Raw genomic sequence first — 25,770 nt, forward strand, 5'->3', positions numbered from 1 at the left:
TGCGAAAAGCGTGTTCTACATAAACGTGTTTTAGACAAAAATATTGTAACAAAATAGGGCCCAAGATTTTCTTTTAAAAAAATGAATTACACAAAACTATAAGTATTGTAGTATTTGTAACATAAATTACAAATATTTTGACTAGTAACATAAAACTAAAAGTATTGTGTACTAATTTTATACAAATCCGATTTTAATTAGATTCACCAAAAAATAATATTATATTTTTCAAAAAAAAATTAGAACTTTTTGTACGTGTACCATAATCCATATGTAACCTATTTTAACTAGATTCGTCTAAAAATCCTATGTAGAATTTACACTAAAATTCTCTAAAAATGCTACTTTTATAACACTTAACAATTGTTATAGTCTCAAATAAAATCCCAAAATATGTAAAAATTCACTAATATTCTTATTACATGATGGACTAATTTCTAAAATTATTTTCAGTTTAAGTTATTTGAAAGAATTCACTTTTTCATCGTATAACCTAGGGATATAAATAATTTTAAAAATTATTTCATCATATAATAAAAATATTAATGAATTTTTTCAGATTTTTGAGATTTTATTTGAGACCTAACAATTGTTAGGAGTTATAAATATAATATTTTTTGGGGAATTTTAGTTTAAATTCTACCTAGTCTTTTTTAGGTGAATCTAATTAGAATAGGTTGCACATGAATTATGAAATATTTAAAAAAGTTCTAGAATTTTTGAAGAAATAGAAGACTATTTTTTAATGAATATAATTAAAATCAGATTTTATGTGAAATGCACCCCGGCTTTAAAAACATCACCCACTCCTCACCTTATCTCAGATTCTCGCCTCGCTTCGTTACATGCTTCGTCCATCGGTTCTCCAGCGATCACAGCGAAGCCCTGCCGACGACCAAGGATGGCGGTGTACTACCCGTACCGGAGTCGCGTGGAGACCTTCTCCCTGCCCGTGCCGGCACCCTCCATCTCCGTCACCGACCTGAAGCGGCTCACCGTGGGGACCACAGGCCACGGCCACGGCCGGACGGCGGACGCACGGCCGCGTGCCCAGGGAGTGTTGTCGCCGCTTGCCGAAGGACTCACACACACTCAATACACTACGGACTGGATCGTCTGAATTCGAAGTAGCGCGCAGGACAGAAACTCCTGAAGAAGTTCAGTGTTTTGCCGGGATGCTACAGTAAATTGACGAAGCAAGTTCTGAACTCTGAATATTTTGGTGCTGCCTCAACTGGCTTGCAGTGTTTTCTTTGCTCGATTAAATAGAGAAACAAACACACGATTACATGGGCCATTATCCCGACTCTTAAGCCACGATTCCTGAACGTGCCACCCCACATCCGAACATCATGGCCTTGACAAAAACGACTCCTAAAGACTCGGCTAACAGCTAGACTGAACAACTAACAAACTAACTACTTGACCCTGATACTCAAGCTCGTTCCCACGATCCTGGTATCGTGCTGATTATTTCAATAAAACCAAGACATGATTAGCTATTCCAACAAATCACCCCCATAATCATGGCTCCTTCACATTCACCACGCCCATCTTCCTCCTCAGCTCGGTGAACTTCACTCAGCCCCAGGGATTTTGTCAAAATATCGGCCACTTGCTCTTCACTGCAGACGTGATCAACATCCACTTTTCCTTCACTGACACACTCACAGATATAATGATATCTTGTGTCAATGTGTTTACTCCTGTCATGATGGACTGGGTTCTTGCACAGCTCAATTGCAGACTTGTTGTCCACGAACAACTTGAACTTCATCGGCTCAGATTCAGTCAGATCTCCAATCAATCTACTGACCCAGACTCCCTAACAGACTACAGTAGCTGCCGAGATATACTCAGCTTCACAAGAGGAAAGTGCCACTACTTCCTGTTTATGTGATGACCAGGAAATTAGACTATATCCAAGATAAAACACTAACCCAGATGTGCTCTTTCGGTCATCCCCATCTCCGGCAAGATCACTGTCTGAATACCCAACCAAACCAGCTCCTGATTCACCAACTTGGCTATACCGGCAACCAATATCTAAAGTACCACTCACATACCTGAGAATTTGTTTTAGTGCTGCCAAGTGCTGTGTTGTAGGAGCCTCCATGAACCTGCTCACCATGCCTACTGCATAAGCAATGTCTGCCCGGGCATTCACCAAATACTCAAGCTTCCCACTGTACTCCGATAGTTTGTTGCATTCACAGCTGCAGCACTGCTCTCTTTAGACATCTTCAGCCTATTCTCCATTGGTGTGACACACGAGTTGCAGTCAGACAACCCTGCCAAAGCCAGAATCTTGCGAGCATAGCTACATTGGCTGAGAGTGATGGCACCAGACTCCTGCTTCACTTCAACACCGAGATAGTACGACAACAGACCTAGATCGGTCATGCTGAACGTATCCTTCGTCTGTTGCTTGAACTCGTCAATGATGTCAATTGTGGACCCGGTGATGACTAGATCGTCAACATACACCCCCACAAGCAGAAGTATGCCTCCTTTTTTTCTCCGGTACACAGCGTGTTCCAACGGACTGCATCTGAAGCCAAATCGAATCAGTACATCATCCAGCTTTGCATTCCACGCACGGGGTGTCTGCCTTACCCCATACAAGGCCTTGTGAATGCGCTGGATTGATGAAGCCGGGGAGTTGCCGCACGTAGACTTCTTCAATTAAGTCACCGTTGAGGAACGCCAACTTAACGTCCATGTGATGGATTGCCATCCGGCGTGCACAGCCAGAGCCAGCATTATGCGGACGGTCTCCATTGGAGCCACCGGTGTGAACACCTCGTCAAAGTCGATGCCTTGCTGTTGTGTGTAGCCCTTTGCGACAAACCGTGCTTTATGCTTCACGACTTTGCCTTATGGATCTTTCTTGAATTTGAACACCCATTTGAGACCGATAGCCCGGTGTCCAGCCGGCAGCTCAGTGAGCTCCTAGGTCTTGTTCTCGGCTATTGACTTCAGCTCATCTTCCATCACTTGCCGCCAACATCCATCCTTGAGTGCCTGCTCGATGTTCGCTGGCTCTTCAGCTGCGAACATACATAGGCCGATGAAGTCGAGCTCACACGCATCCAAAGCGTCGTTGGCGTTATGGATTGTCCTGAACCGGAGTGGAAGTGTGGAACACCTTCTAAGTCGCATGTTGCCCCAGTTGGTGGTGTGGCCCACTCCACCTCACCTGTGTTCGTGGCGACGCGACCGTCGTGGCTGTTTCTGGCCTGACCCTTTCGTGGACGCCGGATGCCGACTCCCCGCTGTGCTGCGCCATCGGCACCACGGTGTGTACCATGGTGTGCTCGGTGATGAACATGCCTAGACGATGGTCAACGCCTTTTCCCTCTACTTGCTCGGACCAGTCCCATGGACGATCCTCTTCAAAGACCACATCGCGGCTTATGTGTAACTTCTTCTCCTTCGGATCATAGACGTGGTAAGCTTTGCTTCCTTACTAATAGCCGATGGAGACCATCGGTGTAGTATGATCGGAGAGCTTGGTGATGTCGGGGCCATTCTTCTTCACATGAGCGACACAGCCAAAAGTCCTGAAGTACGACACATTTGGCCGTCGACCATACCAAGCCTCATATGGTGTTATCCCCTTGAGGCTTCTCATGGGCGTGCGATTCAGGATGTGAACTGCGGTCTTCACAACTTTGGCCCAGAACATGGCGGTCATAGACATGCTCTTAAGGAGAGCGCGAGCTATCTCGACCACGGTCTGGTTCCGTCGTTCCACCACCCCGTTTTGTTGCGGTGAATAAGGTGTCGTAGTGTACCGCTTGATCCTACGCTCATCACACCACGTGTCGAATTCTGCTGAGTTGAATTCGTCATTGCGACCGATCCGGAATGCTTTGAGCTTGACGTCGCGCTCGTTCTCGGCGAGTGCCTTGATCTTCCTGAACACCTTGAAAGCTTCATCCTTCGTTCGCAGCAGCTCGAGCCACATAAACATGTTGTGATCATCGACAGCCAATAGGAAGTATTTGTCACCTCGTGGTCATGCCGGACTAATTGGTCCACACAAGTCGTCGTGCACAAGTTCCAGGATGTGTTTGGTGTGGTACTATGACGCATGCGGGGATGCCTTCTGGTGTTGCTTGTCCAGTGAACACCTGTCATAGAATCGCTCGAGGCAGTTGATTGCCGAGACGTCATCGACCATGCGCTGGGCGGTGAGGTTATCCAGCACTCTTTAAGTGGAGATGGCCGAAGCGTGCGTGCCAGTGCCACGCCATGTCATCCGTCTTCGCTAGGAGACACACGGGCTCACTGACGTTCAGCCGTAGCATGTATACCTGGTCCATAGAGCGTTTGACTTGCGCCAACACCAGACTCGCTATGTTAAAGATGGTGAGCATGCCATCCTCGATGATGACCTTGCAGCCATCTTCATCCAGCTGCCTAAGGCTTACGATGTTGCTACGCAGTCGTGGGATGTAGTACACCTCAGTGAGGACCCGATGCTCCTCGTTCCTACATGTGAACATGACAGTGCCCTTTCCTTGGATATCCACTAGAGAGTCATCGTCGAACTTAACAATGCCCTGCACGCTTTCATCCAGAGAAGTGAGCAAGGAGCGATCGTCGGTCATGTGGTTGCTGGCACTGGTGTCCAGGTACCACATGTCTTGGCTGCCCTCCCTTGGGATCACCTTTCCTTCATCAAGGTGCACACACCGGTTGTTCGTCCTGTACTTCCACCAGGTTAGCCTCCTCCTTGCGCCCTTGTCTTGGCTTGCTGCTGCAATCACGAGCCCAATGCCTGATTTTGCCGTAGTTCCGGCATTTATCATGTGAGACATCTCGTGCTCCACTCTTAGCATCCTGTGCACCATCGTTCTGGGGCGCCAAAAACTTGTTGCCACGCCGTTTTCCACGGCTTGATCTGAAGCCGCCGGATGAGTCCTCTCCAGCCTGATGGTTGTTCTGTCGCGCCATCCACTCCTCTTCGATAAGCAACAATTTGCCGCCCAAATTGGAGCCTACCACGCCATCGATGTTGTGATGTTCTTCAACAGCTTTGAGCCACCCCACCAGTTCCTCCACATAGAGCGTCTCCAAATCAAGTAGAGTTTCGATTGAGAGAGCAATCTGTGTGTACTTAGCCAGAACGGCCTGCAGGAATTGTCGCACAATCATCTCCTCAGTGTTGGGATCATCGAGGGTCGTCAGTTGGTTCGTCAGGCCAGTGATACTCATCGCGAAGTCATCCACCATCTCCCTAACCCGAAATGCGAGTGCGTCAAACTCCCGTCAAAGCATCTGTGCCTTGGCTTTATGGACATGATCTACAACAACATACATGGTTTTGATCACCTCCCATGCCTGCTTGGCACTGCTTTTCCTAGTGAGATTGATCATCATCTCCGGTGGGATGGCTCGAAGGATGGTCTCTAGTGCCATCCGATCTTCATGGAAGTCGATGGTGCTTGCACTCACCACCTCCCATAGTCCCTGAGCTTGAAGCATGACCCTCATTAGCTCAGCCCAATCGGTGTAGTTCGTGCATGTGAGAGTATGATAATTCACCATTCCTCCAATCTCCCGGACCACCTTGTGTATCACCAGGCCGCAGTCACCGCCGCCACTGCCCTCGCCAGCAAAGAACCTGGGACATGAAAGTGGTGGAGAAAACGAACATGAAACTCGCGGCATTGCCAATTGATGTGACCAGGCTCTGATGCCATTTGTTGTCACCGCTTGCCGAAGCCCAATACTCACACACACACTCAATACACTACGGATTGGATCGTCTTAATTCAAAGTAGCACGCAGGACAGAAGCACCTGAACAAGTTCAATGTTTTGCCGGGATGCTACAATAAACTGACGAAGAAAGTTCTGAACTCTGAATATTTTGGTGCTGCCTCAGCTGGCTTGCAGTGTTTTCTTTGCTCAATTAAATAGAGAAACAAACACACGATTACATGGGCCATTAGCCCAACTCTTAGGCCACGATTCCTGAATGTGCCATCGCACATCTGAGCATCATGGTGTTGACAAAAATGACTCCTAAAGACTCAGCTAACAACTAGACTAAACAACTAACAAACTAACTACTTGAACCTGTTACTAAAGCTCGTTCCCACGATCCTAGTATCATGCTGATTATTTCAATAAAACAAAGACATGATTAGCTATTCCAACAGGTAGAGCATCACAGTCTTCGATGCTCAGACTAGCGAGGAGTACACGGATGACAACACACTAGTCCTGCGCAACTCAATGGTCATTGTGCGATGGGTCGCCTGGTCTCCTACCGAGACCATCATCGTCGCCTCCCCCCCCCCGACCTCTGAAAGCGACGTGTGATGGCGCTTCATCAAATTCGGCCATGAGATCGAGTTCGAGTGCCGAGGATGATGAGGCCAAAGCTATCAGCGCTTTGATCGATGCTGCGCAACTCAAGTGGGAGTATCTAGGGGCAAGTTGTTGCGGTCACTGTGGCGCAGTAGAGGGGAGGACGCCACTGGCTGGGTACGTGTGCTACAGGTGTTGCGTCCCGAGACACTTCATCCAACACTATCCCACCAGCGACGACCCAAGATTCGACCTCGAAAGGGAGTCATCCACCACCACTCTATCTGCCCCGGCCGGTGTGCCTGAGCCCCAACGACGAGTTCCAACCGGAGCTCCACTGCAATATTTGCAAGAAGGTGATGGCGGACGCGATGGTGATGGGCAGGTGCTGCTTCGGCAGCTTCTGCGACGGGTGCATTGGGGGCCACATCATCGCCAAGTCTAAGTGCGCATGCGGTGTGCAAGCATGTGTCGCCGACCTGATCCCCAACCTGACACTGCTGCCACTATCTCCAACATTCTGGCAACCAGGTGTTAGGGAATGGGTAGGCTACGCTAGCCTCATTCACCTAGGAAACCATACAAATAGGATATCATATATCGTTGACGCACAGTGCAGCGGAAGAAGAGTTGGAGTAGACCGATCCAACGTCGTGCACGTCAAACTCCTCGAACAACTTCTCAATTAGGTTCGCGACTAGCCCCGTGCAGGTGGTCACGCTCCTCGACCAACTCTGAGTAGGTGGTCATGCTCCTCGACCAGTTCCGAGCAGGTGGTCGTGCTCCTGGACCAGTTCCTCAACCAGCCATTGAGGAGATCTGTCACGTCGTCGGCTCCAAGTGATCGCATCATGCTCCATGACCAGCTCCTCGACCAGCCACTGAGCAGATCTATCGTGTCATCAACCAGCTTCGAGTGGTCATGTCACACTCTGTGACCAGCGCCGAGCAAATATATCGACCAGCCGATTAGTAACATAAAGATCTACACGCTGAGGAGATAAGCGCTGCAATAGCAGTAGCGCATCTACGGTATCCACACGTATTGGGCGGAATCGCAAAGCGCCGATGTGCTAGCACTGCATACGCAACTAAGATTTTAGGAGATCGTGTGGAGAGTTGCAGCTAGGGTCTTGGTGTGTCTCTACCCTGCACGCCCCACCCCACACCTCTCCTTATATAGAGCTCGCTAATGGGATCCCATGTTGGAAGCCCTTTAGGACTCTAATACCTCATGGATTACAATCCAATCAAACCCATATACGAATCCAATTCGCATATTTTGTTCCAACCCATAAAGTGTGTGACCTGTTAGGTTCATGTACAAACGGCTATGACTCAAAAACCCTTTCCAAACCAAAATCAATAGTGGTCCCTAGCAGGACATGTTGGCTCCCGAGTATACGCAAAGATCATATCGGCTGAACCTTGATATACACATGCATCGATCCTTTCGCCTCACGATGCCAGTCAAGCTCAAGGCGAGATATGTGTCACCCTTGTGATAGCTCGACCATTCACTCGATCAAGTAGTGGATTCATCACGATTAACTTTTTAATTATATTGGCATGGCCATGCACTTTCAATCCAACTACCTCGAGGGGTCCAGAGATATCTCTCCTATTATTAAGGAGGGGCAAATTCCATCTTGATCGCTTACACCTCACAACATGTTTCATGACAAATCAGAAAGCTACCTTTATGACTACTCAGTTACGGAGTAGCGTTTGGTGGCTCAAAAATATATCACTATACATTCTAGAATCAATGACGATCTTAGATCTAAGGATCCTACAGGTACACCATCTAAGATAACAACTGATGGCGCATCATAAATAACAATCCCAGCAGTATCTCAAAGTGGGTCTATCTAATGTTATGTTCTCTAACGTGAATGTCTAGATTATTCATTTGATATCTCTATACTTATGATCCGTGAAACGTGATCATCAATCAATACATGTGATGGCCTTATGAATCATCCCAATAATATGTGACCAGGGATCAAATTAGAATAACATCATGATATAGACAAATAGTTCTATGAACAAGTCACATACTTTCTAATCAATATAAATAATAGTTATTCTTGGAAGGACACATTATTCAGAAGTATATGAATATAGATGTGTGATATAATCATCTATATAATTGCCTGTAGGGCATATCACCTTCACTAGGGCATCCGGTAGCGTGTCAGGGCCCACATCACAGAGCCTAGCCGCCTTGCAAGAGAGCCACGACCACGTCACGGCAGGCACTAGCTCGGAGCAAAGCGACGGGAGTGCATCATCAACGTCGAAGAGTGCGGCACTTCTTCCGACGACGCGCCTAAGAACAAAGAGCACAACAGCAAAGTCGGCAGAGATCGGCGCACGCCCTTTCTACCATGAGCATTACTGGACCTACAGGTACAACGGTTCGTTTGGCCTAGCTCCTTTCTTCTGTGGCATGCAGTGGGCGCCAGGTCCATCCATGTACTATGGCGCACCTTACAGTGGATGCTACCCAGTTGTCCCGGTGTCGGTCGGCTACCACGATGGAGACCATGAGAGGAAGAAGACGACAGACGGTGATGGTCAGAGACAAGAGACTCGATCAAGAGGAGGTGAGGAAGTTGATCGCTGGTCATCGTTTGATACACGAACCCCAAGCTCAAAGCTTTGAATCCGCTGGTGTCCACTGCTTGGCGGCTTTTAGCTCTACACAAGTTAGGATGTTGTTAGCAGATGGGCTGAACTAGAGAACTACATGTTCACAGTAGTTTGTAAACATGCTAAAAATAAGAAGAAGTTCTGTAATTTTACACTTCGATTCAACTGATTCTTTTAGGAAAACATAATTCTTTGTGTGTCAGGGGGTGGGGTGTGGGAATACAACTCCGCAACGTTGTGCGCACACATCCTTTATCTCGACCGTCCATCCCTCTCATTCATCTGTTGATTCTCTCACCTATCACATATTCTTTTTGTCACCTAACCCTTTAGCACGAAACTCAGCGCAAATGCACATCCAAGAAAGAGGGTGCGTGCGCACCACGTTGTGGAAAAAATCCTATTACAATGGTTTTCTGTGGCACCACAGGGGATTGGCTGAACTGAGTAGCAAACATACAAATTCAACAAGGGGACCTCTAACTTTGCACTGCTCTTAAAATCATACAGTCACGAATTAGGATCCTATGCTTCCCTCCTACACATTTCCAAGTGCTGCTATAACGCCTCTAAGAGAACTCTCTAGTCACTAACTCAGTAGCTGATGATCCAAACCTCCATATGGACACATATGTTAGAATGGCGTGATGATTCCCATGATCGCCTGCGAGATCAATCGTCAAACAAAACTAATGGAATTGAATATTTCTATTTGGTTTCGGATTGTGAACAATAGTTTGAACTTCTACAGACTCTGCACAATTTCAAAGCTGAAAGAGAGACGATTTTGTGCTACTCAACTTCTGCAGCTTTTTAGTTGTTTTCTCCTCTATTTATTGAACAAATTAACATACGTGCTGATCCACAATCGAACCATTATTTCACCATCCCATGAGATTCGATCGTGCACCAGCATTGATGCGCACATTGCATGAAAGTCGTCCAGTGCTTTGAAAACCCGCTATCCTTACGATTCGACTCAACACTACTAGAAGACTTGACTCAAAAACTAACAGATCAACTAGAAGTGACTTGAATTAGACTACAATACTCCCCCCTAATCTAGTTACTACTAGTGTCAATCACACCAATTCTTCTGCGTAAATTTTGAAACATCACCTGACCGAGAGGCTTCGTCAGCAAATCTACCATTTGATCATCAATACTGATTTATTTGATGTTGATCTTCCCATTGTCCACACATTATTGGATGAAGTGATACCGAGTCTCGATATGTTTACTTCGATCATGAAACATTGAGTTCTTGCTTAATTGTACAGCTGATCGGTTGTCCATATGAATGGTGGTTGTCCCAGCTTCCCTTCCTAATAGCTCTATGAGCAGACGTCCAAGCCACACCCCCTGACAAGTTGTGGTAGAAGTGGCGATATACTTAGGTTGACAGGACGAGAGTGCCACAACCCGTTGCTTCTGAGACTGCCAGGTTATTGGACTTTGTCCAAACAGATATAGCACCCTAGTTGTGTTTTTCCTGTCATCAAGATCTCCAACCATATATGAATCATTGTACCCCATTAGACTGGTCTGAGCTTGACTCCTGAGATAGCAACATCAAAAATGAAGTGTGCCAGCTATGTATCAAAGGAGGTATTTTACTGCTGACATGTGTTCAGTAGTGGGTGCTTCCATGAACCTACTAATACATCCCACTGCATAATGTTTGTCAAGCCAACCACAATGCTTCAGTAGATATTGGGATCAACTGGTGGACATAAACTCCTCTTCCTCAGCTTCAACCTTGTCTTCATGGGAGCAAGAACAGGATTACAGTTCCCTATTCCAACCATGTCCAGTAGCTACTTGGCATAGCCAGCATGACAGATGGATATCACTCCAGGCTTTTGCTCCACCTCAATTCCCAAGTAGTAGCATAGGGGGCCCAAGTCACTCATCCTGAATTTGTTCTTCATTTCGTCCTTAAATTTTGCTAGCTCTCGGTTCTGAGCTTCTATTATAATCAAGTCATCCACATAGATGCCCACGAGTATTCTTGTTTCTCCCTCACCACACGTGTCGAAGGATGAACTCCACAAGCGGGGATCCGGAGGGACCCCTTTTGAGATCCGGTCGGGGGGATGATTCTGAGTCCACCTCGTACGTGAAATAAATGGGAGTAAATGAGATGCAGGTGGAATGGATGAACGGATGCAGGAGGAAATAAATGCTCTGGGGATTTTAGACAGGTTCGGGCCGCACAGAGCATAATATCCTACTCCTGTGTGTATGCTATAAATGCCTAGGGAATGCCTCTCTGAGGATCTCTCGTATTATAAGAATGTTTGTCTAAGTCTAGAGCTTCATGCTTCTTCCGTCGTCCAGAGTTCGTTTTGTGTCTTCTGTTTTTGATCCAAGTCCTCCTCCTCCGGGGAGCCCGCCCCTCCTTTATACCCCATCGGGGCGGGTAGCGTGCCCAGAAAGGATGGCGCGAGTTCCAAGGCACCATAAATGGAAAGCAACTATCATGGGCAGCTGCTTGAGGTGACGGGGAGGGTTGAAAACGTGCCCCCGTCCGGTCCTGTCGACATCATCCCGCTTTTCAGCAGGTGTTGCGGGGAGGGCCCGTCGGGCAGCCACCGAGCAGCCCCGCGTGCCCGCCCGGTCAGAGCGAGCCTGACACAGCAGGGCAGCAGGCGTTACACCTCGAGCCCTGCGACATTATCCCAAGGCGCGCAGGATGACGCGTGATGGGACCCGCGCATTAAATGCCCCCACGCCTCCCTGCCAAACTATGGCAGAGGCTGACAGCAGGCGTGGGAGGAGTGGTTGGAAGTGACAGGCCACGCGCCCTCTTAAATGCAGTATCGAGCCTCTCACCAATTGACACCTCACCGCTGAGCCCTTGTGGGGACCACCAGCGAAGGACTTCTCAGGCCCTCGGGGAACTGTGAGTGCTCGGGGGACTACTGTTCACAGTCCCGAGCACTCTCTCCTGGATATGCCCTTTCTTGGGCCTCAGGGAACTCGGGTGCTTGAGGACCACTGTTCATGGCCCCGAGCACCATCTCCCGGAACTTGACTGCTCAGGTCATCGGGGAACTCGGGTGCTCGGGGACCACTGTTCATGGCCCCGAGCACCCTCTCCCGGAACTGACTTCTCTTGTCATCGGGGAACTCGGGTGCTCGGGGACCACTGTTCATGGCCCCGAGCACCCTCTTCTGGAACTTGGCCTTCTCGGGTCATCGGGGAACTTAGGTACTCGGGGACCACTGTGCATGGTCCCGAGCACTCTCTCCCGGGACTTGGTCTTTTCGAACCTCGGGGAGATAACCCTCAAGGGAGAGCGCCATGTGGCACTCTGCTGTTCTGGCCTTGGGACTCGGAGACCCCTGGTTCCCATGTCACCGACAACACGTGTACACACCGTGCTCCAACATGCTCCTCTAGAAACCAAATTTTGACAGTGTGCTATCTAACCTGGTATTCCAAGCCTTGGGCACTTACCGTAGTACGCACAAAGCCTTTTGAAGCCACAAGACTTTATGTTCTTGCCCGGCGCAGATGAACCCTGGTGGTTGTTGCACAAAGACATCCTCCTGAAGATCACCATTGAGGAAAGCCGATTTCACATCTAAGTGATGTACCTCCTAGCAACTCTGCGCGGCGATAGCGAGTAGGAGGCGCACTGAGTCGAGTCGTGCCACTAGCACAAACACGTCGTTGACACCAATCCCAATGTGTTGCGCATATTTTTTTTGCAACTAGACGCACCTTGTGCTTCAACATCTCCTCGTTCGCATCTTGCTTCACCTTGAACACCCACTTCAAATAGATTAAATGGTGTCCCGTCAGGAGATAAGTGAGTACCCATGTGTCGTTCTCCTCAATTGCTTGCATCTCCTTGCGCATGGCTCGGCGCCAACACTCATGCCCATCTGCTTCCTCGAAGGATGTTGGCTCATCTATCTCGATGCCGAGTAGTTCAGTGTTGAGGACCCATGGTGCGAACCCACACGATTCAACCAGACCAATGATTTTGTACATTGTGCGAATCTTCAGAGGCACGTTGTCATCATGGTCAGTGTCCAGCTCAATCTCCTGGTCTTGAGCATGTTCAAATGCTTCTGGTGGAACATCAACTTGGGGTAGGGGATCATCCAACTGTTGAGGTACTTGTGTTGCCATCGATTGACGTAGTGCTGGACTGGCTTCAGTGGATGGATGTGTTGGGTACTCCATAATGTAAATTTCACTGGATTGACCTACTTGATCTTCTTGGCCAGTTTGCCATCCCACCTCCACCTGACCATCTCGTCGAAGACCACATCCCGCGTTACATTGACTCAATGTGCCACCGAATCATAAACATTGTATGCCTTCAATCTTTCTTCATAGCCAACAAAGATGCCCGAAACACTTCGATCATCAAGCTTCTTAAGGCCTGGCTTTGTGACCTTGGCATTGGCGATGGTGCAAAAGATGCGAAGAAAATGTACACTTGGCTTACGCCCGTGCCAAGCCTCATACGGTATGACACCGTCAGGCTCTTTGTCAGGGAACGATTGAGTATGAACAAGTCAGTTCTCATTATCCCCCCCCCCCCCAAAAAAAGCACCTTGAAGGTTCTTCGTCTTCAACAAGCATCTGACCATGTTGAGGATGATCCCATTCCGCCACTCCACCACGCCATTCTGTTGCAACGTGTATGGTGTGGTGAGGTGTCTGGTGATCCCATGATTGGTGCAGTACTCCCCAAATTCCACGGAGCCCCAAATTCCATAGAGGTGAACTCTCCCTCCCCTTCGATCGGTGTGCAGTACACGCAGATGATGTCCGACTTGAAGTTCAGCACCAGCTTGGAACCGCTTAATTGTGCTTGGAGCTTCATCTTTCATGCGTAGGAGGTGAAGCCACATATACCAGTTGCAGTCATCAACAAGCAGTAGAAAGTAACTTTTCCCTCCATGCATCACCGGCATGATTAGACCACACAAGTCACCGTGAACAAGATTAAGGAGTTGATCGGTGTGGTACTTGGCCTTATAAGGAAACAGGGTACGCCTTTGTTTTCCTACCAAGCAGTCAGAGTAGATTTCCTCAATGTGGTTGACCAGAGGCAGACCATGGACCATGCCATGGATTGCCACTGTGCAGAGGTAGTTGATGTTCAAATGGCCAAAAAGCACATGCCATAGCTGGGTGTCGCGGTCGAGGTGTGTGGACATGCATTCTATGGCCTGAAGGGATAGCACGTACAACTGATTGGTGTGCGCCTCACCTTGGCCAACAGACGTCACTCGCGATCCTTGATCCATAGTGTCCTATCCTCGATCGTCACCTGATTGCCTGCCTCGTTGAGCTTACCAAGGCTGATCAGGTTGCGGTGGAGCCATGGAATGTAGTAGACCGCCATCTGGTGAGCCTCACCGTGCCCTAGCCGCGAATGTCCATGGTGGATCCATCGCCAAACTTGACAAAGTTCGTGACACTGGTGTCCAGGTTGGTGAAGGCCGCCTTATTCCTAGTCATGTGATTTGATGTGTTGTTATTAAGATAACAGCGCGAGTCTGGCGTGCCTCCTTGTTTGCAGAGTCATGGGTCTGCACGCTCCTTGTTCAGCAGCACGTGCATGCCAACTCTCTCAGTGTCAGTGATCACCGCCATCAACAATGCTAGTTCTTCCTCTTCTGCTTGCGTAACATTGGCTTTGTCTCGCTTCATGTTGCGGCACTCCCTTGCCTAGTGACCGATCTTGCCGTAGTATCAACAATTGCCTCAGTTTCCTACACACGCATCGGTTTGCATGTCCTTCCTGTTGTGATTGCCATCGTCATGAGATCCGGTGTCCCATCCATGACTATGGATGCAGTGACGAGAGTTACTGAAGCCAGTGTTCTGATACCACTTGCGTTTGTGCTCCTACCATTCAGCTTTAGTCAGCAGAGGTTGTCCACTCGAGCCTCGATATCGATTTTGTGATGATCCTCAGCGGCCTTTGAACATCCTATTTTTCCTTCTAGGGACAATTGATCAGTGTCAAGGAAAGTTTCAATTGAAAGTGCCACTTGGGAATACTTCAATGATACGGCGTGCAGGAAGTTTTGCACTGCCTGCTCTTCGCTGATGGCATTACCGAGGATGGAGAGCATGTTGATCATGCTGCTAAGATGCATGGAGAAATCTTCGATGTTCTCCCCGTCCTTGAACCGAGCAGCTTTGAATTCTCTCCTGAGCACCTGCGCTTTGGCCTTGTGCACCTGTTCCACGCCCATCTTCATTGTTTTGATTGCCTCCCACGCATCCTTCGCCGAGTGCTTGGCAACTAGCATGGTGATATCAGCTGGAACAACGCACAAGATGGCTTCAAATGCGAGCCAATTGTCACGGTACTCGGCTTCGTCATCTGGGTCAACTCCGTCTTCCACCGCTGCCCACAAACCCCGAGTCTGCAACATCACCTTCATCAGGAATGACCAATGGCCGTAGTTTGTGCGTGTCACCGTCAGATAGTTCGTTGTGCCACCCACTTCCTTGATCACTCGATGCACCTGCTGCTGGTGGTGCCCACATGAGGCATGGTGCCTACGTTAACGCGGAGGGGCGATGGTGAATGATGGCCCCTGAGAGATGGAGGGGTCCTGGACCTGGTTGGTGCTTGAGCTTGCAATGTCGACATGCCAGAGCTGGAGACGATGCTGACGTGGCCCTGATGCCAATTGTCAGAACTGCACAACAATTCCTAGGATCGTCTGCGAGATCAATCGTCTGATGAAACTGATGAAATTGAATATTTCCAAGTGGTTTTGGATAGTGAACAGTAGTCTGAACTTCTTTAGACTCCGCAGAATTTCAAAGCTGAAAGAGAGACGATTTTGTGCTTCTCAACTTCTGCAGCTTTTTGGTTGTTTTCTCCTCTATTTATTGAGCAAATTAACAGACGTGTTGATTCACGATCAAGCCATTCTTGTGCCATCCCACGAGATTTGGTAGTGCACCAGTACTCACACGCACATCGCCTAAAACTTGGCTAGTGATATGAAAACCCACTATCCTGTCGATTCGACTCGACACTACCTAAAGACTTGACTCAAAAACTAAAAAAATCAGCTAACAGTGACTTGAATTAGACTACAACATAGACTTTGAACTCAAATAAATCAGGACATTTGACAAGATGTCATCAATTTTGAGCTTATAGAAAATCAACTTTGAATGTGAAATTTTCAAGCGTTGCTACAACGCCTCTAAGAGAACTCTCACGGCACTAACTTTGTATCCGACGATTTCGATTCTGAGATCCACCTCCATATGGAAACATAGACTTTGGACTCAAATAAATCATGACACTTGACAAGATGTCATCAATTTTGAGCTTAAAGAAAATCGACTTTGAATGTGAAATTTTCAACTATGAACTCAATAATCTAAGCTTTAGTTTCACAAAAAAAAACTAAACTTTCAACAAGATGTCAATCCGAATTCTGAAGAGGAAATCATCAACTATAAACTCAAACATTCGAATAAATTCAACTATAAATTATAAATCACAAAAATCCACTAGATCTGAAAACAATAATATAACTTTTAAAATAGGATAATGGTGTTGAGAAAGAACTCACATATTCATCTAGCACCTAGAGCTTGAGAGAGATAGGGGAAGAGGTAGGCTCATACTCCCTTCTCGAGGCAAGGTCCTCGCCTATGATAAGGAGCTAGTGGAGGATTTAGAGCTAGAAGTAGAAGGCTCCCCCTCTTCTTCCTCCTTTTCTTTTTCTTCTTCTTCTCCCCCTCTTTTTTTTTCCTCTTTCATACCTAAAACAGGAGGGCTTAGCTATCAAGTGCTCCCGGGGGTAAGGAGCCTTCTCCCTCGCCCCTTGGTGGATCTGCCGCTGCAAGGAGACGTGGTGATAGCTTGTAAAGTGAGTCACTTCTTCTGTTAGAGCAAGCCACACTTAACAATGGAAACAAAAGAGGAGACAGGAGCAAAGTTGCATCGGGCATCCAAAGGAGCTAATGGATGGTGGATTGAACGCCCGCGGAAAAATCTTTGAAAAGGCACTCTTAAATCAATCGATTCGATTTGACAAATCTTAGTGGCAAATGTGCAATTGGCCTTAAGATCTTATGGCTCAGAGCTATTCCATTAGTGGTATGAACGATCGGCATCTCGTTTTAGCCATACAAAAAGTAAATTAGGGGGACCCATGCATCACCATGTATATAAAATTTATAGAATTGATTGAATGCAGTTCATCTTGGTGTGGAGGAGATGGTGATACCACGGTTTCCACCCTAGTATGGTACACTGATTTGACCAATTGTTACACTGATTTGGCCAATTGTTACACGCCCACCGAGAAATAAGATATGTTAGGCCGCCTTTCTCTCTTATCCTCAGTTTGTTTTGACAATAGTTTGGCGTTTTGTTCACTATTTGTTTGGGTCATAAAAGAAGTCTTTCTCCATCCTAATGCAAAGTTAGGCAGCTCTCTTCCGTACCATACCATAAAAGAGAAGAAAAAAAAGAAAATTTGGAATTTGACCTAGAGAATCTTCAGATGAACTCTGAAAAAACACACACATTGGTCTCCTAGTCATCATTAGCTGCATCAGTGTACTGGATGATATTAATCATTTACCAAATAGAGTAGAGGGTGCTCTATACAATTGTGTTTGTCATTTTTTTTACACACCACCCGAAAAAATTTCTCTACTTCTTTCACCATCTGTATCATCAAAGCTGTTTGTTAAATGCAATCTCTCCTACCCTTACATACGCACGCTCTATCTTTATCGTCCATCCTTTTCATATGATACTTATTTATTCTTCGATTCTCTCACTACTCTTTAACATAAATCTCAACACAAATAAATAATTTTAATAAACCATATATTTGCATGCTCTAATAAAATTTTGGTGCTCTTCACGGAGATCGAATCCGGATCAAATATGGTACAATAACTTGAAGTCAAAGTCACTGTAACACAGCGAGACATCGCTCCCGCTCAAATCAAGGGATTCAGATTCCTTCGCTCTCTTCTCCCCTCATTAAAATAAAGGAATTCTATTAAATTACATTTTTATTGATCAATTAGAATTTAAGCTATTCCTAAGGGAGTACTTTTCCGGATGAGAATACTTTTGTGAAAAAGTTTTTTTTTCAGCGCTTTAACAGTTTCTTTTCTTTTTCTTTTTACAAATCCTTTTAAAAAACTATCATAGATAAGAAAAAATAAAAAATAAGATCATAGAGAAAATAACTGACAACACAAGCGATGCTGGTGACACCTTAACCATCCCCCGGCTCCCAGCAAGGCGAGCCTCGAACCTTCCATCCCCTTCGCCTGCCGAGACGAGAGCAGCAGCAGCAGCCGCAGCTGACGGCAACGGCGCCGCCCGCCTGCGCCCTCCCAATGATGCGGCCGCCGCGGCGAGGCAGCGCCCTCGCGGGCCTGGCTCTCGCGCTCGCGCTCGCCGCCGCCTTTCTGGCGCGGGTTGCCGACGCGTCCATCCACGAGTACGCCGGAGGCGGCTTCGCGCCGCGGGCCAACTCCTTCTTCTTCCACGGCGGCAGCGAGGGGCTCTACGCCTCCGACCCCTCGTCCAACTCCTCTGCATCTTTCATCAGGTACGCGCTGGCGCGCAGCCCTCCCTCCTCGGTGCGCGCACCTAGGGTTTTGCGGGGATCGAGCTGCCCCCGATCGGGCGGGAGCTGCTGGGGTACTCGAGGTGGGGATCAGATGCCGTTGTTAAATGCGGCGCTTTTCGTTGATCTCGAGCGTGTTGCCCCGGGTAATGGTGTTTACGGCAATCAGTATGCGAAGGTTTTGTTGGGACGGCGAGAACTAGTGCCGAGGCATCCCAGTCCCCGTGGTTGCGTCTTGAGTGTTTGCTCCGATTATTAGGGTTCTTGTTGTTGCTTTTGGTATTATGTGAGGGATCAAGCGGAATTTGCACAATTTTGTGCTCAGATAGACTGATCTGTTGACCTGGTTGGATACAGCTGCTAAAAGTTAATTACTTTTTTTCCGTGAATTGTTGTTATCTAGTGTAGCAGTCAGTTCAACTACCTTAGTTTTGTTTAGCTGCTGTGTAATGAGACTGGGATTAGGAAGTGTTACTGCCCTTTTGTTCCATTAAGGGGATATGATAAGCGCTGTTTGGATGGCATGCGCTTTTTATGTATCACATTGCGGTATAATTGGCATGCCCTGATGGCCCAACATGTGAAAGATGGTAAAGTTAGCTTAGAGTTTGCATATCAGAGCACACACTTTGTGACACTACTCTGTCATTACTGTGCAAATCAGTTGACATTAGCACCAACTATTTTGGACCATGGATGTCGTGAAGCATTTGCAACACAGTTGTTCGTGTGTTAAACTGCATGGGCTAACATAAAAGCATCATGGAAATAAGAATGACATGGCCAGATGTCCTTCAGATATTTAATTTTTTGTTATCCAATGGACTACTCTTTCAGGTTTGACACTGTCATATTTCGACGGACCCAGGAGTCAGCATCTAGGCATGAAGACATGCAGCAAAAGACAGGATTAGTGGAGGCTATAATTGTTGAAATACAAGACAGGGACAAAATTGGGGGTTCGTACCTGCACTCTGATGCTATATGCTGCACCCCTGAGCTTGACAAGGAGAAGTCTTGTAAAGTAGGTCAAGTAATTATACGGCCGAATTCTGATAATCCTGACTGGCCTAAAAGGATCCAGACATTCTTTGATGGTAAAAGTGAAGAAACTTCCATGCTAACTCAAACTGTATCGATAAACAAAACAGGGATGTACTACCTCTACTTTATGTTCTGCGATCCTCAACTTAAGGGATTGAAGATTACAGGCAGGACTGTTTGGCGAAATCCACATGGTTATCTCCCTGGTAAAATTGCGCCAATGATGACATTTTATGGTTTCATGTCACTTGCATATCTTGCACTTGGACTTCTATGGTTTATTCAGTTTGTGCGATGCTGGAAGGATATTTTGCAGCTGCACTACCATATAACAGCTGTTATTGCTCTTGGCATGTGCGAAATGGCATTCTGGTATTTTGAGTATGCTAACTTCAATTCAACTGGAACCAGACCTATGGGCATTACCTTGTGGGCAGTTACATTCACTGCTGTGAAGAAGACGCTATCTCGTCTTCTTCTATTAGTAGTTTCAATGGGCTATGGTGTTGTTCTACCCACATTGGGTGGGATTACATCTAGAGTTGCTGCTCTTGGTCTCATCTATTTTGTTGCTTCAGAAGCTCTTGAACTTGTTGAAAATCTGGGAAATATCAATGACTTCTCTGGAAAAACAAGGTTATTCCTAGTGTTGCCTGTTGCGATACTTGATGCTACCTTCATCATCTGGATATTTTCATCCCTCTCTAGAACTTTAGAGAAGCTGCAGGTAACCACTTTGCGATCTTGATAGTCGAAGAATATGTTTCCTTTTTAAGTTTATTAGATCACATCCATCATGCTGCCTGATATTATAAAGTACTGGGTACTTTATGTTAAGCATCCAATGCTACATTGTGACCATGTCTATCAACACGTGTTCTACATGTTCACCGCGTTCCAGCTCATATCTTACAGAAATGAGTCTTTCTTTCTTCACCTAACCTTTGCTCATCTGGCTCTAATTACATTACAGCTGCGGAGAAGCATGGCAAAACTTGAACTATATCGGAAGTTTACAAATTCTCTAGCTGTGTCAGTACTTATCTCAATCGCTTGGATTGGCTATGAGGTATTTACCTTGTTTCAACTTTGAAGTCCATATTTGTGTGTGTGTGTGTACACACACGGTAGTGCTATTTTACACCTAGGGTGTAGGGCATAGAATAATCATTCTACACTCCACCTGGCCTAGCCTGTTTGCGTGCAACCAGAGCGCACCACGTATCCCCGCAGCCGCGCCTCGTGCACTCGTGCCTCCCGTGCGCCACGTGGCCCACCTGCCCGCCCAGCGCACCTGCTCCCGCACCACGTGCTCGGCCAATAGGTGTTGATAGTTTTCCAGTACTAGTGACATTATTGAACACTACTAAGTACCACAAGGCTATTCTATACCCTGGATGTTGAATAGTTATTCTAGTACGTTCAGTAGTTTAGTGATCAGTAGTTCCAAGTCATAGTACTGATACTACTAACAACTACTGACAGCTACTAACACTATTGACACAAACTACTGCACAATTTTCTATGACTTGGAACTATTGACACTACTGAATAGTTATTCCAGTACGTTCAGTAGTTTAGTGATCAGTAGTTCCAAGTCACAGTACTGATATTGGCAACTATGATAACTACTAACACTATTGACACAAATTACTGAATAATTTTACTATGACTTGGAACTACTGATACTACTAAATAATTTTTCAGTAGTTGTTCAGCTACTTATATAATTATTGAACAACAGAACTACTAACAACTATTAAAGAATTACTGGATGACAACTACCGGACACTACTAAAGAATTATTAGATGACAACTACTGAACAATTACTGAACGAGTGGCACGGGACGAGCGGCACATGGCAAGCACGGTGCGCGCATGGGCGCATGAGGTGAGCGGCGCGGGGACACGTGGCACACTGGGTGTGACGCAGGCGCGAGGCACGGCTCATAGGAGCGTGCAGGAGCGACGCGGGGACACGTGGCGCACGGGGTTGGCGAGGCTAGGTTGGGCCAGACGGGGCGTGCGTGTTGGGCCCGGTGGTGTAGAATATTATTCTGCACCCTAGGTGTAGTATAACACTTATATATATACACTATATATATATACACACACTGTATATATATATTGTCTGCTTAACTCTAGTTACTGTTATGTCACCCCCAGTTACAATCTAAAAAATAGTAGAGTAATCCGCAAGACAGAGTTACAACCAGATGTAAAAAAAGTTGAGTTGCAATTGCGTTATGGATGAACGTAACTCCTAACGAATTCCTTACTTAATGATGTACAACATAAGGAACACGATTGTAATCGTAGTGCAATCTAAAACATAACTCGTTAACTTCTCGTGGTGCAATTATGTACTTCTGGACGCATAGCTGTAATTGGTCTACCTAGCGGATTGTAATTGACAGTTATTTTAGTGGTAACTGGAGGGTGACACAATAGTAAATTACAGTGCGTCTAGTCGTAGAATAGACTCACCGTATATTATGTGTTTAGGCTCAACTTTAGTTACTGTTGCACCACCCTTAATTACAATCTAAAAAATAGTAGAACAACAATTGTCTCATGCGAATGATTGGTGAATGTAGGAGCAAATGACAAGCCAACTTTTAGGTCATTTCCCCTCTTCTATATGATGAGAATAAAAATATATTAGTGTGTGGCCATAGACATTTTATTGTCGTCATTGTAGTTATTGATTTGCTTGACGAACCTTTTTACCTTTTTGCAACACATGTTAAGTATTATCTGACCTGTTTTTGTCTTAAATCAGCTATATTTCAATGCAACTGATCCATTGAGTGAGCTTTGGAGAAGGGCTTGGATCATCCCTGCCTTTTGGAATGTCCTCTCCTATGCCCTCCTCGTCATCATATGCATCCTTTGGTCCCCGTCTCGTAATCCAACAGGGTACTGTGTCTGTTATGAATTTCATCTTCTCATTTGAGCTCAATTGTTAGTTCCTGTTTTTTTTCATGTAAACAACACGGTTCTGTCAATTTTAGCACTATAACCAGCCATATAAGATGTCTTAGTTATCTCCTGTCAAGAAGGCTCATATTCCAAATTGAGGTAGCTTATGGTTAGCATTGACACAGGTTAATATTCTGAAAGAGACAATTTTAATCATGTTGATTAGGATATCGATAATGAACACTGCTATAAAGCCATTTATGATCCTTCAAGATGTTCACTGTTTAACATTAGTGAACAACGCATTAATTTGATTTTTTTCTTCAAAAATATCTAGTTCATAGGGATAACTGATCTTAGTTAAGTATGACTGGCCTGATTCAGCATGGAGTTAGTATTGTGCTATCATTGTGAACTATGTGCGGAATTTCAACTTTGATCTTTTGCTTCTCCTGTCCTGTACAGATTCGCATATTCAGAGGATGCGGGCGATGGGGCTGATGAGGAAGGGCTTTCTCTAGTAGGCAGTGCCGTGAAAGGAACTGGAGATATGGTAAACTTGCATGCCTTTCCAGAGGATAAACGTGCATGACAAGTTATTGCCTTGAATGCAGCTGTACTCCTGGTGGAATGCTGTGGTATGTGTTCGTTTGTGTTCTCCAGGAATGTATATGTGAGCGAGTGCGTCGATGGCGATTGGCAGATATCTTGCTAATTTCATCTAATGTCTAGTTAATGTAGGGTAAATTTGCAATTAGTCAACTCTAGGTAAGGATTATTGGATATACATGGGCCTAAACTATACTGACTTGTCTATTGTGCCTACACTTCTTGGCGAGTGAGCTAATTCCTCTCCCTAGATCTCGCTGACTTTGCATCCCTGTTAGACCTTGCTCTTTCCTTTTGTTTATGTTGTTTCCGTAAAACATATTTGTTTATCACATATTCATGCTCTTCTCAAATTTATAGCAATGCATAGCGAAAAGCTACCTCTTTTACACACTTCATTTAGCTTAATTAGTAGGCTTGTAAATTGATTTATTGCAACTATACTACCTGCACACGGACACCTTTATTTATCTGTTGATTACGGCAGAGCACTACACGCCTGTTTGCGTAACAGCCTCACCATTTGTTAAAATTGTCCGGATTTGACCTTGCATGGGGGTCCCGAGACTAAATCCAATTATGTTATTTATGATTTACGTTACAAAACTCACAAATGAGTGAAGGCAAACTCATAAACCAAATAGTCCTTAGCCTTTAAAAAAAACTGTAGTCTTTACTTGTTGAAGACACTTCCCATGACATGATCAATTCTTTAAGGCCCTCTACAGATCTGAATTTTTGTTCAATCAGATTCACATCTTTAATTTTTTTAATCTTTGTTCTCGATTGCAGTGAAGTACCGTTTCCCTCTGGATTCACGGCTAGATGACGTCTTCTAAAGCTTGCGTAAGATTCCAGATGTACAGGTGGTGACTTGTGTTGAAAGATTTGACTAAGAGATTTTTACTTGTCCAGTTGTGACTACTCAATACAAAAGGCCGGCGCAATAAACTATCACTTTGAGAGCATACGAGGGTTAGTCTTTGTAATCCTTGTGGTCTCGTGGTGACGTGTAGAATTTTAGAAACGTACCTTTGTTAAACTTGAACTCCATCCCCACTTAGCATGGATCTAATGATACACTAGCCATTGCCTATGCTTCGATTATGGGGTTCATGCTTTGCCTGTTCTGAATCTGTATAATATGCTGAACCCTGAGTTTGTAAATCCAGCTAGCCTACCTTCCTTGATCCCTTCACATTTTTTGCCTTTGCAATGAGCTTCAATTTAGTGAGCTATTGTTTATTTATTAAATATGAGTTTAAAAGGTTTAAAAGGTCAAAAGAAAAACTTCCTCTTCGACCGTTGGACGTGCCGAATATATCTTATATAATGAAGGGCCTGGGATCGGCGAGCTCCTAGCCCTCTCTCCACAGGATATGTCACTGTAGTAGTACGTACTATGTATTACTGTACCACCATTGTATACTACTGTAGTAGCTGATCCTAGAAAAAAAAATATATTCTATTTTTTAAAAATAATATAATATCTCGCTCATTCCCTTATACAAGCAGGGTTTAACTTATTGATCGGCCGTCGGTTACCGAGCTTAGGTGGTTATCAAAAAAATTGCGATTATCGCGATAATCGCTCGAAATTTGGTTGAAATTCGGATAAAATTTATTTGCTAAAATTTGAAATTTAGTCAAAAATTTGATCGGACCGGTTACTGAGCAATTTTCTCGATTTATCGAGCGGTTTTCTCAAAAAAATTTATTATCGGTAACCGCTCGGTTTTGTCGGTAACCGTTCGGTTTTGTTTTTTCGATTTATCGAGTGGTATTCTCGATTTTTAGTGAAGTTTAACAAAAAAAAAAACCTAAAAATTAACTCAATCTTGTAAAATCAATAACTAATTAATTTGAGCTTCAAATCAAGTGAAACAAATTTTGTTAGTTTTCTTGTAACATGATCTACGTGATAAAAGTATTTATATCATAAAAAAGTTGAAACTTTTTTATGAGAAAATGTATTTGTTAAACTAAGTTAAATGCATAGTTTACTCTTTGCTAATCAAAAATCATGAAACTAATTTTTTAGTCTTCTTATACGATCCTATGTCTTTTAAAAATACATGAACTCATGAATTAGTTCTTGTAACATGCAGGATTGTGTAAATGTGTTGCGACTAGATTAATTCATAACTGATCCATCACACATCTAAAATTAGTAAAACCACTTTTATTAGTTTATTTATACTATGCTTTATGTAGAAAAAATAATAATAGACATGAAAAGTTAATTACATTGTTGATTTTTAACATATTCACTTTATGCTTGTGAACTTTGTAAAAATCATAGAGGAATTAATAAAACTCTAAATAAAGTGAAATCAATTTTAAAGATCCTCTTAAGATACTTTCTACGTAAGAAAAATATATGTTTGCATGTTAAGCTTTTCCTTAACATGAGTTAATAACTGATTCGCACGTTTCAATTTTTTTCATTTTTTTTCAAACTTCCTCATAAAATATGATGCAAACTACATTATTTTTGAATTTTTTTTCACAAAAGGTCTTAGAATTGTGTCTAGTTTTTTTAGGATTTTTGAATTTTTTTTAATTTTTTGAATTTTTTGAATTCAAATTCGGTTACCGTTCAGTTTTTGA

The 25,770-nt window shown here is 45.0% G+C and overlaps 1 protein-coding gene and 1 pseudogene across 1 annotated transcript; both read left to right on the plus strand.

Annotated features, from left to right (window-relative positions):
- The first annotated feature begins 901 nt into the window (after window positions 1-901).
- LOC133914734 (E3 ubiquitin ligase PARAQUAT TOLERANCE 3-like) lies at window positions 902-6,861 on the plus strand (annotated as a pseudogene).
- Window positions 6,862-18,221: 11,360 nt separating this feature from the next.
- On the plus strand, window positions 18,222-24,358 carry LOC133916154 (uncharacterized). The gene is made up of 6 exons (XM_062359690.1): window positions 18,222-18,566; window positions 19,422-20,355; window positions 20,602-20,697; window positions 22,412-22,548; window positions 23,017-23,189; window positions 23,953-24,358. Exons 1-5 carry the CDS (start codon window positions 18,352-18,354, stop codon window positions 23,141-23,143), a joined length of 1,509 nt encoding a protein of 502 aa, XP_062215674.1. The 5' UTR covers window positions 18,222-18,351; the 3' UTR covers window positions 23,144-23,189; window positions 23,953-24,358.
- Window positions 24,359-25,770: the final 1,412 nt, after the last annotated feature.

This window comes from Phragmites australis, chromosome 4 (genome assembly GCF_958298935.1).
Source record: "Phragmites australis chromosome 4, lpPhrAust1.1, whole genome shotgun sequence".
NCBI lineage: Eukaryota > Viridiplantae > Streptophyta > Magnoliopsida > Poales > Poaceae > Phragmites > Phragmites australis.